Source organism: Seriola aureovittata, chromosome 20 (genome assembly GCF_021018895.1).
Source record: "Seriola aureovittata isolate HTS-2021-v1 ecotype China chromosome 20, ASM2101889v1, whole genome shotgun sequence".
In the NCBI taxonomy this organism is placed as follows: domain Eukaryota; kingdom Metazoa; phylum Chordata; class Actinopteri; order Carangiformes; family Carangidae; genus Seriola; species Seriola aureovittata.
Genome location: NC_079383.1, coordinates 9,691,326 through 9,709,296, shown reverse-complemented (window position 1 = coordinate 9,709,296; position 17,971 = coordinate 9,691,326). Strand labels below are relative to the sequence as shown.

At 38.5% G+C, this 17,971-nt stretch overlaps 1 protein-coding gene across 1 annotated transcript in view; it reads right to left on the bottom strand.

The window, feature by feature from the left end:
* ctnnd2a (catenin (cadherin-associated protein), delta 2a) overlaps positions 1 to 17,971 on the bottom strand; it is a 278,083-nt gene that overhangs the window by 240,507 nt on the left and 19,605 nt on the right. The window contains exon 2 of the mRNA XM_056364392.1: positions 1,202 to 1,332. Within this exon, the coding sequence (XP_056220367.1) occupies positions 1,202 to 1,330 (129 nt within the window). The 5' untranslated portion in view covers positions 1,331 to 1,332. The remainder of the gene's footprint in view (positions 1 to 1,201; positions 1,333 to 17,971) is intronic.

The following is a 17,971-nucleotide window of genomic DNA, read 5'->3' as shown; positions in this document are numbered from 1 at the left end:
ACTCTGCAGAAGAAAATACGATTTCAACAACGGCTACATTTCTGTGATGTATTTCCTCCTGTACATTTGCTCTCCCAACAGGACGGTAGAGCTGCCGGTTCAAATATTGGTCCAGTACATGGATCTGACTAAACCCTGCTTGCTTCACTGATTCAGTAATGTGAGAGCACTGAGAGGTTCTCTGATGGAAAAAAAACAAAACAAATGAATGCCATTTGCAAGGGGGAAAAAAGCTTAAATTACCATCAGCACTTGTCCTTCATTTGGTAAGGGTAAATGGAATATTTTGTGGTATTAAATGAAAGAGAGCTGTAGAGTCAGTCTAGATAGGCAAAATGATAAATCTGTGGTGTATTACATGAAACAACACTGCATTACACAAATGGATAAGTCCAAGGCTAAACACAAATCACCAAATGGAAGTAGTGTGAACCTGAGGTGTTTTTCAGGGGGATTTGTAATGTATTTTGATGTGTTTTTTTTTTTTTGTTTTATTGTATATTTCAATATACTGTGTGTTAAATCTTAAATGCAACATTTTTGTACAGAAGTGCCACCTGCACAAATCTAACCCGCAGCGCTACTTCGCCTCCCATCATTCCCTTTTGGTCTCCTTCCTTTCTGTTTTCTCATCCCTCCCCTCCTCAGCCCAACATCTTACCTCAGTAACTTCCAATGGAAAACATGTCACTTATTATTGTCCTGCACCCATCTTCCTCCTCTTTCACTCACCCGTGACTTGCATTTGCCTCTCCCATCTCTACATGTCTTCTTGTCCTTCCCTCTTTCCCCATTGTTTATGCTAACCTGAAAGCAGGCAGCATCTTGGCCATGTCCTTTTGAAGCACTGCAGCCACCTTTCAATGCTCCCCATCGAGTAATGGCCTTGATTTTAATGACTTTTTCAATTATGCCTTCTTGGCTACAGCTCTCGCCCCATAATCTCCATCATTTCCATCCATTAAACTCTTGCATTCCCTTGGCAGCAATCAATCTTCCTTTCTTTTAAACACTTTAAAACAGCAGAGCGCCTTTTTTCCCTGAATAACAGTGACAACCTCCTGACCCTCCTCATAGCAAGCTGTTCAAGGGCTATGAGGGGAGAGAAGTAGAAAGAGCGAGAGAAAGAGAGGAAAGCAAAAGCTTCTTGTCGAAGTAAACACAATTCAGGTTTGACATATGTACATGGAAGAGTGCCTACCTGCTCTTTGACAGAGGCAAGGATGGAAGAGGTCGTCTCTGTCTCAGATCTGTCTCCATTGGAGGCTGGCATCACAGGGGGAACCATGGCCCCCTTCTCTTGCTCCGCAGGCTGCTCTGGCACTGGCATTGCTAATATCAAACACACATTAAGAAGAAGCATTACTGTTAAGCCAGTTTTAAAAGTACAGCGTTGAAGAAATAGAGCTGAGTAAAAACGGGTCATATCAATGTCAATCCAGTTCTAAAGCCTACAGTAAGCTCAAGAAATCTACTTTAGAATAGAAGAGACCTATACGCTGCCACCTTGCCTCTGTGACAGATTATCCTTTTGATTACACTTTGATTTGGAGTAGCATTATTATAGCAACAATGTAGGACAAAGAAGAAAAAATAGGCTAACAAATGAAGAATACTAATTTTCACCTCTCTGATGTATAGTTGAGGCCACTTGTAGTGAATAAAAAAAAAAACCTGAATCTCAGTTTAGCAAAAACTGAATTCAGTTTTCTAAAACATTAGTTACAAATAAAAACTGAGACAGAGGAGGTGTAGGGGAGACATGGAGGAAGACACTGCATGAGATGTAAGAGAGAGGTGCATGTGGTATTCTAAAAACAACAGGGAGTTAGCTAGTTTAGTTTATGTATTTTAGCTTGTAGTTTGGTATAGTAACATCAACATGGTGACCAGCTGACCTACAGTTCATGGAGGAAATGAAGGCACTTTTGAATAACACTTTACAAGCTTGTTATTATCAATGATGTAAATTACAAAGAAATACATAAATCTGCTTAGAACTTGCACGAAAAATGATGGTCTTTTTAACTACAGAACTTTTGTTTGTTTTGCTTTACACCAATTTTTTTAATAACATTATTTGTATTTGTTCCCCTCAGCACCATTTGCAATACTGCTGTGACTTTTATGTTGTGGGAAATAGTGCAATTATAGATAAACCATGCTTGAATGATCTAATAAAGTTGGGGATACAAATTGCAAAGTTATTTTCTCTCATTCACACTAGTCTGGCTAAAAAGGGAGTCTAGCATTTAATATCAGGTGGAACCAATCCTTTAAACATGTCCACCACCCTGATTCTACAATTCTGTGGATACAGTGGGTGCTTGTGGCATGTTAATGAGAGCAAAGCCTGGATGCTAGTTGCAAACAGCAATTAGTCTCCAACATCCCCACTCACACACACACACAGAGTCACACCTCTCACCTGTGTCACTGCCAGTATGTCACCTCACAAATAGAGATCCTTGTAGACTCATTAAAATGAGATGCCCTACTCATCATGATTTAAATGACTTCATCAGAATACAGGAAAGTCATGAGTGTCTCTAACAGACAGTTCATCTGAAAGAGATGAGTCTCTCTCACAAGGATTCACTTTAAGAGGAAGGTATGATGTTTGGGTCTCTGACCTTCATCAAACACCACGTCACCAACTGTAACAAATTAACATCAGTCCTGCATGGATACATCTGTCATTGTAAGTCTGGATACACTGGGAGTGATAACAGATGCATCATTTGACACTTCTTTCTATAATATGCTCCACCACAGGAACCAGTATTTTGAATGCTACAAAAAGATATACTAGAATCTTATTTTCTGCTCCATGTCTACATATATTCCTAATATTTTACCAATAAAGAGATGACCAACTACAGATATCATATGCTATACACAAACCCTGAACAACTGTCTGACAAGTTATTTATTTAAAGGTCCAATATTTTACACTTTTCCAGTGTAAGTTTTGATATCCATAAGTAGATACCTTTGTGGTTTTAATAACCAAAAACCATGCCTCACAGAATTTATCTGATTGATCTTATTGATCTGACTGTTTTCTGAGTAATAAGAATAATAAAAAGTAAAAATATAGCAGATTTCGGGTGAACAGCAGTGACTGTATAGTAGTGACATCACAAATTTGCAGAAGTCAAAAAATACGTGGAAATCTCAGTTTATGCAATATGGGACCTTTAAGCTAATATGACAAAGAGATTTTGTGACATTGCTGCTCCGTGAACTGACATTTCCTTGTGTGTGACTGCCTGTGGGTTAGTCCTAGATGAAACAGTAGTTAAAAAAACACACAGATTGTCTTTCTGCCTATACTGTAGGTCTGGGGTTGCTCCAGTTCTAGAAACCTCATTGACCTAATTAGTAAGGCATAGTTTGTGGTGCAGAACTGAAACAAATTTGGCAGAGGACAGGTTAGACTGGTATGAAATGCCACTTCACACTCAGATATCTCATGGTTCTGTGGTAATTAAGGTTAAGAAGGTTGACAAAGATGCCACACACTGCCTGCATCATTTTACAATTGCTGCTGTCTCACAAAAAAGCAAGTTGCGTGTTGATTGTGATTTACATAACATAATGTAAAATAACATAATTTTACCATAATTCTGTAACTGACTAATCAGATAGACATTGATGGCAAGTGAGCCATTAGCATCAAGCAAATCACTTATCTTAAAAAAGACAGTAAGATTCAGACAGCCTACAAATCAAAAATCCAGTCAGTCTATCAGCCACTCAGTTAGCCAGCAGACAGACTGCAGGCAAGGCAGGGTGGTGTCGGTAAATAAAAGATGCTAGTGAGACGGCCTGCATATGGTTATTTTCACTCTCACTGACAAACACCACTTCTGTGTCTGGCATCTCCCCTCCTGAGTGAAGATGAGTCACCAGAGTTTGGCTCCTAAGCAAACAGAACCCCAGCAAAGACCATATTACACCATCTGGCCAACTGCGGCATTTCTCTTGAATGAGACAGCCAAATGTGCAAGTCAGTGGGCAGAGGAGAGACTCATCTCACCATCTTTGTGGAGTCCTGCAGTTGTTTTCAACAGCAAACACCTCTGGCAATGAACTGGAGCCCTGACCTGCCACAACAGAATGAACCTATGTTAACATGTGCTCCATCAATAATTTAATCTATGGTTCTTTGGCAATAGTTTTGTGACATGGTTGTTTGGCTTTGGTTCCACAAACCATCCAGTTACATTTGTGACACTAAACCCTATTGTATTTTGAAATAGGCATGATAGACCTTTCTCATGGCAGGAAAATTACATGTGTGACTAATAACATTAATGATGGCTTCAATCAATTTAGCTGTGCCAAGAATCCATGCCAGAACCAGCCTACACAATACCACAGCCCTGGAACTGGCTCACCTATATGAAATGCGGTCATTACCAGTTATACCAGGTTATGAAAAGTCGCAATGTCTGTACCCACTGGCTGTGTGCTTTTTTTACTTCTAGGAAAATTTGAAAAAGTTGACTGTTTGACTCTGAATAAATGTAGACAAAAAACTGAACTCTATTCATTATTGCCTTCCAAGTGGTTGTTTTGCATTTACTGACACTGAGGAACAGTGCCTTGTGGCATTGGCTCATAAGATAACCCCTATTATCCAACTGCTTTCTGACACATTATTCACACTATTTAGTAAACTGGCAAATACAAGCAACAAATACAATTGCATTCAGCAAGCAAAGCAAGGTTTGAGTGATTTTAATAAGTGCATTCTTGTAGACTGAATCATCTGAATCACTAAAAGAAAAAAAAACCTTAATCCAAACCCAGCACAAATGCAATTTTGGAGCCTCGGTATATAACAATGCACATCATTGTGAACCATTTATTTTCTGAGGAAGCCAGTGATCATGTATTGAGAAGGCACAAACCCTTTGTGATTAGTGTCCAGGCAGGTGCTGTGCTGAGAAAATTGCAAATTGCCATTGGCTCACTGTATATTGGCTGCTTCAGAGATAATCCCAGAACCAACACATTCACCATAAAATGTCACAATACTCCATCACCCCAATATTCTTCTCAGGCTATTGTCAGCAGGCACAGTTAAGCTGCTATTGAATAGATGTGTTATGTCCTGCAGGGTACAACGTAACGGGAACCTCAGCTTAGAGGCGGCTTTTGTAGCTCTGGGGACACATTTAACTGTAGCACATTATGGCTAATATGAGTTGTGTGCAGCTTCCTGTTGAACTGAGCAGGAATGATGGCCTGACATTTAATTTGGCCTAGGCCTAGATAAGACATGAAAAGCTCAGACAAAGCCTCCTGTTTCTGGCAGCACGGTAGAGGACTTAGTGTTTCGTAGAATTCCTGGGAGAACAAAGTGTAAACAAAAGAAAAAGTGCACATCACTGTTTGAAGTTTTACTCCTACTAATTTCTTCACAAATTTACAGTCTGCAAAGGAGACAACCAATCACAGTCAAGGAACCACTGCATCTCCCTCTGTGTACATTACAGATTTCTGCTACTCATGAATAACAACAACTCAACCCTAAAGATTGATGGATATCGAAACATACACAATTTACAGTGTCGCATCCTAGCACAACAAGAGCAAAGCAGTTGCAGTGCATTTGTGCCACAGCATGACATGTGTTACAGTATAATGTAAGAGGTGCTCAGAATACAGAGTTTCTCACAGATCTACTCCACCCATTGTGGCTAATGTGATGTCATATCATCATAATATGTGGCAGAGAAAAAATAACCTTTAATGGTGGTTTATCATGGTTTTATGCTTTTGCATCACCAATCTGTAAAAAGTATACTGTAGCCTACAGCTTGCAATATTAGGGGAGGGAGAGACAGCTGTCTTTTGTTCCTATAGTCCCTTAGAGTTTGGCTGCTGTGAAACAACAACCCTGTCTCCTAGAAATTCTGTTTCTGGACTCAACAGGATGTGTACATATACATACAGTTGAAACCAGAAGTTTACATACACTGTATAAAAAGACACATAACCTTTTTTTTCTCACTGTCTGACATTAAATCAGACTAAACTTTTCCTGTTTTAGGTCAGTTAGGATTACCAAAATTATTTATGTTTGCTAAATGCCAGAATAATGAGAGAGAGAATTTTTTAGACAATTTTTTATTACTTTCTTCAAAGTCAGAAGTTTACCAACATTTCATTAGTATTTGGTAGCATTGCCTTTAAACTGTATGACTTGGGTCAAACGTTTTGGGTATCCTTCCACAAGCTTCTCACAATAGTTTGCTGGAATTTTGGCCCATTCGTCCTGACAGAACTGAGTCAGGTTTGTAGACCGCCTTGCTCGCACACGCCTTTTCAGCTCTGCCCACAAAATTTCTATAGGATTGAGATCAGGGCTTTGTGATGGCCACTCCAAAACATTGACTTTGTTGTCCTTAATCCACTTTGTAACTAATTTGGCGGTATGCTTAGGGTCATTGTCCATTTGGAAGACCCATTTGCACCCAAACTTTAACTGCTTCAATATTTCTACATAATGTTCTTTCCTCATGATTTTGGAGTAATGGCTTCTTCCTCGCTGAGTGGCCTTTCAGTCCATGTCGGTACAAGACTCATTTCACTGTGTGATAATGACACTCTTACCAGCTTCAGCCAGCATCTTCACAAGGTCTTTTGCTTTTGTTCTGGGGTTGACACGCACATTTCGCACCAAAGCATGTTCATCTCTGGGACACAGAACCCGTCTCCTTCCTGAGCGATATGATGGCTGGACATTCCAATGCTGTTTATACTTGTGTATAATTGTTTGAACAGATGAATGTGGCACCTTCAGGAAATCTGGAAATTGTACCCAAGGATGAACCAGACTTGTGGAATTCCACAGTTCTCTTCCTGATATATTGGGTGATTTCTTTTGATTTTCCCATGATGTCACACAAGGAAGCAGTGTGTTTGAGGTGTGCCTTAAAATAAATCCACAGGTGTGCCTGTAATTAACTCAAATGTTGAAGCTTCAGAAGCTTTCAAAGCCATGACATCATCATCTGGGCTTTCCCAAATTGTTTAAAGACTTGGTAATATTAGTGTATGTAAACTTCTGACCGAAGAAAGTAATAAAAAATTGTCTAAAAAATTCACTCTCATTATTCTGGCATTTAGCAAATATAAATAATTTTAGTAATCCTAACTGACCTTAAACAGGAAAAGTTTAGTCTGATTTAATGTCATACAGTGAGAAAAAAAAGGTTATGTGTCTTTTTATACAGTGTATGTAAACTTCTGGTTTCAACTGTATATGAACTGAATCACATTTTGTGTAAAACATTTCATCTCACAGCAATACATGCCCCTCACTAGAGGTGAAGTAAAAAAAGAACTTCATAGTTTAACTGTATATAATGCCTTAAGTTTTAATGCAGGACAGAAATGATGAGAGCGCTGACAAAAGGTATGCCTCGGAAACAGTAATTCTACAGTTAATACTAACTAACTAATACATTTTTTTAATATTTCCTTGATTTGTGGTACCATGTTTAAAGGTTCTTTGAGGTGCTGGTGGTCTAGTGCAACATCTAGTGGCAGTGACGACCAAGTTTTGTTGACTAAAACAAATGCTTCGTCGGCCACAATCCCCAGCTTCCTCCCTTTTTTCATGTTTTCAGTCAGTAATGTGTTACACAAACACACAGCAAAATAGCACAGCTGAATAAGTTAACTTGTGTACACGATAGCCAACAAAAAACAATCCAGCCACGACCATTAGCCAACGCTAGCATTGCCATTATATGCTCCACATCAATGCTGGCAGTAAGCCAGCTGGAGCCTTTTAGCAGCTCGTAGTGTTCTCCTTCACGGTAAAGCCAGACCAGTATTGCTCCATGGTCAGAAAAATTAACTTTTCCACTGGGGCAGACATACAAATGAAACAGTTTTTGAACTTGTGCACTGGTTTTATCTTTTTCTTCATCAGAGACCTTTTAAGACGAAACTGCAGTTTCTTCAGTGGAGGATATTTATATATATGTACTAACCTGCGCACAGACATGCACTAGCATGCACAGGCTGCAAGACCCACTACCAAAACAGCGAAACAGATTACAGCACATACAAGGAGGGTGTCTGCTCAGAACGCCATTACTTCACTATACCTTTGGATAGAAAATAGTGGTTTGCTGCTGTATTATTGTTTAAAATTTAGTTTATAGAACCTGATATTTGACTGACACCCTGTGTAAAATGGTATGTAAGGCTGTGTATTTATCACCCTGTACAATTTGAAATCTGTTGAGACAATTCACAAGCTACTTTTGGTCTCCTCTCTGCATCAACATAGAGTAGCAAGTGATGAGGGAGCAACTTTACAACACCTGATGGTAGAAAAGACAGCAGCATTTTGGATTTTATGTGGCTGGAGCAGAGTCGGTGGATACTGCGTAACGGCAACTACACTGCAGGGGCGCTGCAACCACGCCACACAGGAAAGGTATGACACTTTGAAGTCATGCCAATGTATAGAGATGACTGAGACTGTGTTGATCCACAGGTTTGCTTCCCTCACTTATGCTGTTACCATTGTCCATCATTCAATCCAATATGTTAATTCATTTGTGGTTATGTAATTTTCTTTGTTGCATTCCACAGTATTTTCCAAGATTCATAAGCATTGTCTTTCTATTAGCGTACATTAGATCCTTAGGTTGCCAATTAAAATATGTCATATGCTGCAATTGAGATTAATTTAGCACCTCTAACCCATGATCACATTCTGACCTGACAGGCCTTCACACATACTCCCTTCTGGCAGAACACACCTTACATGAATATGTGCGTGCCCACACAAACACATACAGACACACATATTCAGTACATGCACACACCTTTGTGTGTGTTCTGTGAAGTGTCTTTTTCTTTCCATTTTAAGATGTAATCGCTTTGATTGTCTGGCCAATTTGCACAACAAGCTGTGTCCCTAGCTTCCAATACACAATGCTATGTGACAACTACTCATATATTAAATGAGCGGAACATTGTGGTATTCATAAAATACATTGAGGTTGGGCATTCAGTCTCGCCAGGCCAGGTCCCAAGTATTGCGTGATCAGGAAGCAACTGTCCTCAGCATGTTTGAGTGGGTGGCTCCTCTAAGGAATACAATCAAAAGCATGCTTTTGCCCCTTCACAGGAAATGACAATGCTGAAATATTTACAAAGCTTTGAAATGCAGTCTAGGTTGGAAAGAATTGTGTGATGGCTATACAAAAGAATGTTGTTGATGTGAAATGTGCAATGCTAGGTAGAGTTTGAATCCTCCTCTATACTTTTGATATGGCACAGTAGAAGAAGTGCAGGTGTAAATAATAAAATTAACGATGTCTGGATTCCATTTAGCTGATTCAGGGTCCTGGTATTGTGAATGCTGGCACTTGGTCCCACTGTCATGGCGTCCTGCGACTCCATGTAGAGACCTAGTTAGTGTTATTAGTAACACCTGAACTTTTCCCTACTATGACAAGCCAAGTCATACTCAAATTCTGACTTGCTAATGCATTTATATGCACTGCAAACTAGAACATTAGAGTCATACTGGTTTCTTGTTTCCTGAAAATTCTCCCAATGTTAGCAGCCTCGCTGAAACTCATCATGAGTCACAATCATATTCAGACATTTAAGAACACATTATACATTTGTGAAGGATGTATGACGAACTTTACAGTACCTTTGATTCAGAGTACAGGTCATTGCAAGGACATTCAATGAAGAATGTAGAGTGGATTGTCGATGGAGTCTAGGGCTACTGCAATTTGTCGTTGTGATCAATGATATCAACGCTGAAAATGTGTCATATATTGCAAGCCATACATTGCAATACAATAACACACACACAGTGGCATTTAACTTAAAAGGTAAGGCTAGGCTGGCAGATGTAACAGTGTAAGGTATGCCTAATAAAAAGTTTAAATATTTGCATCTTCTTTTCATTGCATCATTAAAATTGGCGCATAATAATACCGTCTCTTACAGCATCCCGAGAGACTGTTTTGAAAATGAAATACCTACACCACAAATTCTTGTATCTCTCGCCCATCATTTCTACATTGGGCTTCAAAGAGTAATTCTGTCATTGAACATACTTGCCACTTTTAAAGGTATATCATGATCTCTGTTGATTAATTTTGAGTGTAATAATTTGCTCTATCTGTACTTAATGTAAATATTCCCTGCATCCATAGATAACTTTTTGTATTTGGGTGTGAGTTATAAGAAATTTAGTTTTTAATTTAGGGGGATTGTTTCTGGTTAATGTAAAATACGGGAAAGTGTTCTCTATCTTGCCATATAAAATAGTACTTTCGTCCTCTGGATACAGTCAGTATTCAGTCTGTGCTTCCTTTTACATGGTTTAATTGGCCTAAAAGGAGCTAATACACGGTATACATTTAAAAGACAAATGTTTCTATGGCTCAGTATGAGAGGGCTACTTGTGCATATTAGGCCACATTTTTGATGACTGAAAGCCACTCTCTGAAAATTAAAGTTTCTGATGGGGTGTCTCTTGAACCCACAATCATTCAAGGAAAGACACACACATTTGAGCACACACAGACACTCGCAGGCACACAGCTGTTCATGACGTATTACACTAAGTGCACTCTATCTATTGCTGTGATCCATGTCAGCTTTATTAAAACTGACTCATGCTAATCTTTTCATTTAATTTGAATTTCAAATACAGTTTGATGCCTATCAAACCTGTATAGTTCTATATGAAATGATACTCATGTTTAAGGTCCCCCTGTTTCTAATACTATAATAAAATGTGCAACATGTACATTAAGCTGAATAGAATAGACTTGATATAAATTTGACTTTGGGAGTTTTAAATATCCTGTACATCAGATAACAAGTGATACCTTATATATCATTAGCTGTGTGCACTTGACCAGCATCCTCAAGAGCTCGAATAATAATCAACCCAAGCATATTGCTAACAATACTGATGGCATCAGAATGATGCTGGGGAAATTAAGAAATAATAATAATAATTTCCACATCCAATTTTGCCTTTCAAAAATGATTCTCAAACTCTGGCACATAGGAATGTCTTAGATGATTGATGATATTAAATTCTGAATAATGCATAATTCAGTTAGCACTGCTGAGGGATGGAGAGTGCACGCTACATGTGTGTAGACAAATGCACACACACAGACGGGCATTCCACATGACATCTGAAAATGTACGCCAAGTATGTAAATATTTTTAAATATGCAGACATACCCACAACTAAAAATGTATGTATAATTACTAAAAAGAACACCAAAAACAACCAAAATAGGTATAATAAGTGAGCTATTTAAAACCATGTACATCAGTTGCAAAATAATTGGTGTATGTAAGTGTGATTCTATAATATTTAAGCATTCATTAAGTGTGAAAGGGGTTATACGTGGGACTGATCCTCTCTAGCACCCTGGTCCTAAAAGTTATGATGCCTAACAAGCATCCTAACAAGCATCCTAGAATTTTTCCTTTGGATTTCAGCTAGCAGTCCATCTCCTGTCTGACAACCTCCAATAGTAAATCTCATGTTTGCAGCTGCGATTTTCAGTTTCATGCTGTCAAATTACGTTTGAAATGAAGTTTGAAATTATAGAGTGAAAGAACCTAACAAGCAAAGTTCTGGGGTTTAGGGTTTTTTTACAAGGCTTTTGTATAACCTGAAAGTGTGAAATGTTTTCACCTTTCCATATCAAGAAAACAAAAACCTAAGTTATAAAAGTCAGACTTCCTAGGAAGTTAAGAAAAGAATTTTGTTCAAAACTGAAACAAATATAGCCTATTTGAAAATCTATCATCATGTATGGACATTTTTGTGTGGTCATATTCTCAGTAAACACACATTCACAAACACATCCTTACATTAGACTTCACAAACACTCACCATGAATGTAAATCGCTATATACACAGATGCAGATGCATGTGTGCGATTTTCTGCACATGTACGAACTAGGGCACAAAGCATTTGGTGCTCCTGTAGTCCCAGAGTCCAAGAGCTCTGTAATAATATGCAATAATGCGCCAATGTGCTAAAAGGAATAAAAGTGTGAATGTCCAAATTATGCACAGATTGATAATGTGTGTTGGTGGTCTGTCAAATTGATATTCCCCCCAAGAGATAAGAGCAAGCTCAGATAACCATAGAGGAGGCTGTACCAGACCACAGAGTGAGACTAGAGGTGGGTGTGGCTCATGGCTCGAACAGCCTCAGTGATTCAAGAGGCTGGTCACAGACATCTGTGATCTGATGCCTGAGGCCTGTTTTGCTCACTATCAAAAGCCCCAGAGCAAGCAGTCAACAGAGACAGCGACATTGATTATTTTAATCAATACCGTCAGCTATTGCTACTGTAGCATTTCTATGATATACTCTACTCTGTTACTTTAAGTACACCAATTATTTGGTACTCTATAGCAAAAATGTATATTTAATGGATTTTTCTTAAAGGAGAAACAACAAATATATTTTCAATTGTTGTTATTGTTAGTGTAGCCTGGAGCACTGAAAGTACAGCACACACACTCACAGGCACACACACACAGGCATGCGCACACACTCAGGCAGCTGGGAGGCAGTGAGATGGTTGACCTAGATTGGGTGCTGGGCTTGAAGACATGCAGGAGAAACCATCTGCATACAAAGTTAGAAATCTCTTCCCAAATGTCAAAGAAACCAGGGAAGAGAGGAGGAAATAATTCCAACTTTTTTTCTTGAAGAACACAATGATGTCAGTTTTCCTCCATAGACATTTGACAGTAGGAAGACAGACAAGAGACAGGAAACAGACAGATAGACAGAGTAGACAGTGTCATTCCATCCCAGACCCACTATACTGTCTCTACTGTACAACAACTTATGTTAGTTTTAGTTTCTATTAGTAATGGGTTAGGGTTAAGGTTAGGCTTAGGGTTAGACAAGACATAGACAAGAAGAACAAAAAGGTTTGCAGTTTCTTTGCAGTTTGAAAATTATTTTGATGTTGTAAAAGAAAGAAGTTGGATCTAGAATTTGAGGTTACTGGCAGATTTCTGTGAAACATCTAATTCTTCATAAATGCAGACAATTCTTGAACCAATCTCTCAAGATTCATCACAATTGGACCAATGGGATCTGAGTCATTATATCTAATGTACAATTTTTGACCTTCAATTACATTAAGGTAATCCAAACCTTGACAGAGACTGCATCTAGCATATAAGCTGTAAACTAACTGAAAGAAAACACTAGTTAAAGAAAAAAAAAATGATGTTCAGACTTTTAATGGTTACAAATGCAACATTGTAAACAATGTGGTTGTAAACAATGACAGCTCACAAGCAGCATCATTACCTTGACTGGCAAACTAATGGATCCTCTGGCTCATTACCACATCGAAAATAATAATGCCGCCTTCCAAAGACAGAGCTGTCAGCAGGAAGGCAGCATGCCACGGTTTCTATTGTCACCTCAGAAACCTGAGACGGACAGGAAGTAACATCAAGTCACCCCTCACAGCAACAAAGATGGAAACTATGCAATATGGAGGAAGCAGTAAATGAGCAAGAGAGGCCAGAGGCCTGTACTACGAAGCAGGGTTTGAGGTTATCGAGGTAACTACAGGTTAAATCTGGGTTTTCCAGTCCTACAACGATGGTTCTCTTGTTACTGGGGTAAATCACCATGGTAACTTACGCTGAACTCCTATCCTGCTCTGGCGCAGGTTAACTTCAGAGGATCAGATCAAAACCTGTCAACAGCCAAACTACTGACCAATCAAATCACTGGAAAAACTGAGTCATCATCCCTACAGGATGCTGACAGTGACAAAAGAGTTTACAATAAAGTAATCAATAATAACGAGCAGTAGATATAAAATATAAAAAATCAGTGGAATAGTTTTCCTGTTTGAGTCTTTCCATGTGTCCACTTATAACAGGAAAAAAAAGGGTTTATCACGCTAAGTAAATAGCCTGTACAATAACTATTATAGTTTCATTTTAATTGAACAAATATTCCTTAATCCGACAGTATTCCTGACACTGATGATGATTTTACTCTCTTCTTCATCACTGCAGCTCAGAATAACATGAAGAGACCCAGTGACCACAACTGGAAATAAAAACTAAACCTTTGATGTCTTTGATTAGAACAATTAGCCACACACTGTTAATTATTTCCATGATTATAAATGTACATTTCAGTCAGTCTGACATCAACTACTCCTCTTTCTTCTCTCCTCTCTGCAGCAGAAACAGTCTGATATTAACTTTAACTGTTTTATCTGCATCACATGTTCATAATAATTTGTTCATCATCAGACAAAAGAGCGCAAATACTCAAACGTAATGATAATTCATTCATTTATTTACAATATATCTTTAGTTTGACTTTAATAGAAATTAACATATAGACATTGAAATAATATTTTTTTTATTCCAATCACATGATCATGTTTACATTTCACCTTGTTGAACATCACTTTTGGACATTGCTAGAACCGAAATTGCCGGTAGGCATCAGCGTTTCTTCTCATATCATATTAAGTACTTTATTCATGGTCCAGACGATGTTGCTTATAATTAACAACTCCGCCTCTTTCACATGAGCGTGCTTGTAACCGGATAGGTAAACCCAGGGTTAACTGAGCCAATTGATAACCAGCTTCGTAGTACAGGTTATCCAGGACGGTCAGTCTTAGGTTCGGTAAACGATAATAGTTGTCCTGGGTATGTTGAACTTGCTTTGTAGTACAGGCCTCAAGTGATTGAAACGATAAGAAGCAAAATCTGGGTAGAAGATTTTTTAAAAAAGGGAGAGAATGAACAGCAAAGACAAAGGAGTCAGTAGGAGAGAAGCTAGGAAGAAATCAGGCATTTCCTTTTCTGAGTTTTTTGTCTCACAGCTCCCTCTGGCTTCTTTCACACCTCTCAGAACAATGAGCACCTGCTAATCTCCTTATAATCGGCATACTGCCAACTATACACATGCACACAGGATACAAACAAACATTCTCATTCCTTTCCAGTCTGACACTGACTGATTTTCTCAATGAAGTGGAAATCTTGCATGAGGAAGAGAGACTGTGACAACATTGTCTTTGTTAAAATAAGCAACAGGGTTATATGAAACACCACTTGTTTGACAATGTGTCAATTGGCGTTTAAAAATAATGCACTCAGTAACACCTTCACCTTCACTCAGTTTTTTACCCATTCACATTATCATATATAAGTGACTGAATGATCTGTATGACATGGTTCAGTGATGGCATCCAGGATTAACTCAGAGTCCTATCATCAGCCAGGATAATTTGTTCCAACATCAGTCAGTCAGTCAGCCAGCAGAGCAGACACTACAGCACTCTGTCTCTCTTTTTCTGCCTTACTTTTTCATTTATTTCACTCAATTCTCTCACTTGGGATAGAAACTTAAAATATGTTTGTATGGAGAATTCCCAATGTTGTATATATTATGTGAGCCTTACAGGAACCACAACATATGCAATGACATTTGCATGAGGAACAATACCTTATGCATTTCCAGAAGCATGCAAAGGCATGCATGTAATGATGTGCAATATTTCCAAATCCATGTATAGCAATGAAATTAGTCCGTCTTTGTAGAAAAAGACAGGGATAAAGGCTAACAGCTAGAAGCCACCTGTGGGAAGGCTGGTCATGGCTATCTGTTTCGCCTGAGGTCCAGCATCATCAAGTTGGATCTGCTAGTGGAAACAAAGCATCATTAAACCCACGCCCAAAAAAAAAGCAAAAAGTGTCTTGTTCAGGCCACCAGCAGTTAAAAAACCTTCATTAATTAATAACTGATACAAGGCTCTGGTTTCACTGCTGTGGGCAAGTAGTTCAAAAACAAACCTTGGTAATTTTGCTATTTGGAAAATTGACTGACATTAATAATGAGCAGGCTTTGGCTGGTCCTTTGGGACCCTGTAGTGGAAATCAGGCTGGTGATAGTCAATTCTGGACATAAATGCCCAAATATAACTGCAGACACCAGCTGTTTGCTTTGCAGGCAAATCCTTAATCTGTCTATAGTATTGAAAAACACCTCTACCCCAATGTTTCTCTCTCTCTGCTCATGAAACAGAGAGGAACCTAGCAGTTAAAAGAAGCTTCAGCCTTTCATATTGGATAAAATAACTCAAAGTACATAAACACTACACACAGCTGAAGGTCATTCATGATAATACTTCATATTTGTTATGTCTATCAACTTAGAAAAGTAAGTGAAGGAATCTGCCCACATTTCCTGGATCTCTCCCTCCCTAATACAATCACATTGAAAGCTTTTATAGGATGTTAATTAGTGTGAATACAATTATAAAATGCAGATTACATTTACACTTCTGCTTGTACAGTTTAATACACTGTATGAACATATTATCTCTCTGAAATGTTTGGAATTCAAGAAAAATGGCAACTTGCGTCACACGTCGTCATCACTCACCCATGTGTGCACATTTACCATCTGAGCCAGTGACTTTTGTAGAGCGCTAACATGTTAATGCCAGAGATGATATGCATTCCCAGCACCTTTGACAGGTGAAGGTGAAACGATAGCGTGACTGGAGTGAAAGGAGTGCTTTTAAAACAGCACCACCATATCCCATCTTAAACACTTTTTGGAGAATGGAGACACAGACCGGAAGAGTGAGAAAGTGCGTGACAGAGAGCGAAAACTTCTTGCACAGACAGAGAGCAATGAGGGTATAGTGGGTTCAGTTGATAACCTTGACCGTGATTGTCATCATGCGCTGTCTTGTACATTAAGATACGATTGCCATTTAAAGGGAATAAGGGCCAAAATTTACCTGGGTGTTATCTCTAAAACAGCAGGCCTGAGTCGGTTTGTAATCTAGTGAAATAGTGCATTCCTCTGTGACAGGACCAAGAGGGAAAATGAGATATGTGAAAAATATGTGGTCATTTCATATCTAACTGTGTTTATTAGTTTTACATACTGTAATATACATGACAATGTTAAGATAAAAGCAGAAATTCTAAGGCACAAATATGGTGCTTCAATAAACCTGTCCTATTCACTAATTTCTGCCTCTGTCCAAGATCACTTTAAGTTGATTGTTGTTTCCATTTCTCTCTCCAGTGTATATACCCCTGAGAGTTCGATAAGAGAGCTGTCAGGAACATGGCTATATCAACACACATTCAAACATCCTATCCCTCAGCTTTGACATTTAATACATATATAATTTACATGAGATGACAGCGCTCACAAGCACAAACATGCACACACGCACATGCTGCCATCAACACTGCATGTTGTCAAAGCTATTTTGCATTTACATATAAGAGATATGAAAACACCTTTAAGTAAAGATCACACAGAGACTAAATCCATGGCTCCCAATGCTTTGGGAACATCTTCCTGGCTTTATCAAATGCTTTCATTTAATAATTTTATAAACTGTCAAAATGATTAATCCACCACACAATTCAACTGGATTCAAAAAGAAAAAGTTTAAATAAATGAATGAGCATAAAGAAACTGACTGTCTTCACTTGTTAAAAGGTCTCATTTTGCACATTGTGAATCAAGTTTGACAACATCCTGAGATGCCACCTTTTTCCCTGTGTAGATCACAACTTCAAGTCATTAAAATTGATAAGGTTGCATGATTAATTCCCACTCTGGTCAAGTCCACTGTGCAGTGGATGCAGTTTGTCATTGTTAATGGGGAAACTTTTAAAAATCCATTTCCTTATAGCTTTAATTGTTTAATTTAAATCTCTCATTTACAGAAGCTTTGTAGACACCCCTTTGGAAGCAATTACAGGTTAAAGTCTTTTTGGGTACGTTTTTTAATAGTTTTATACCCTTGCCCTGATATATGCTTTATCACAATTTTTTTATCACGTTTCAACTTAAAGGCTTGGGTTTTGCTCTGACAAGCAGTGTGAATTGTGGGA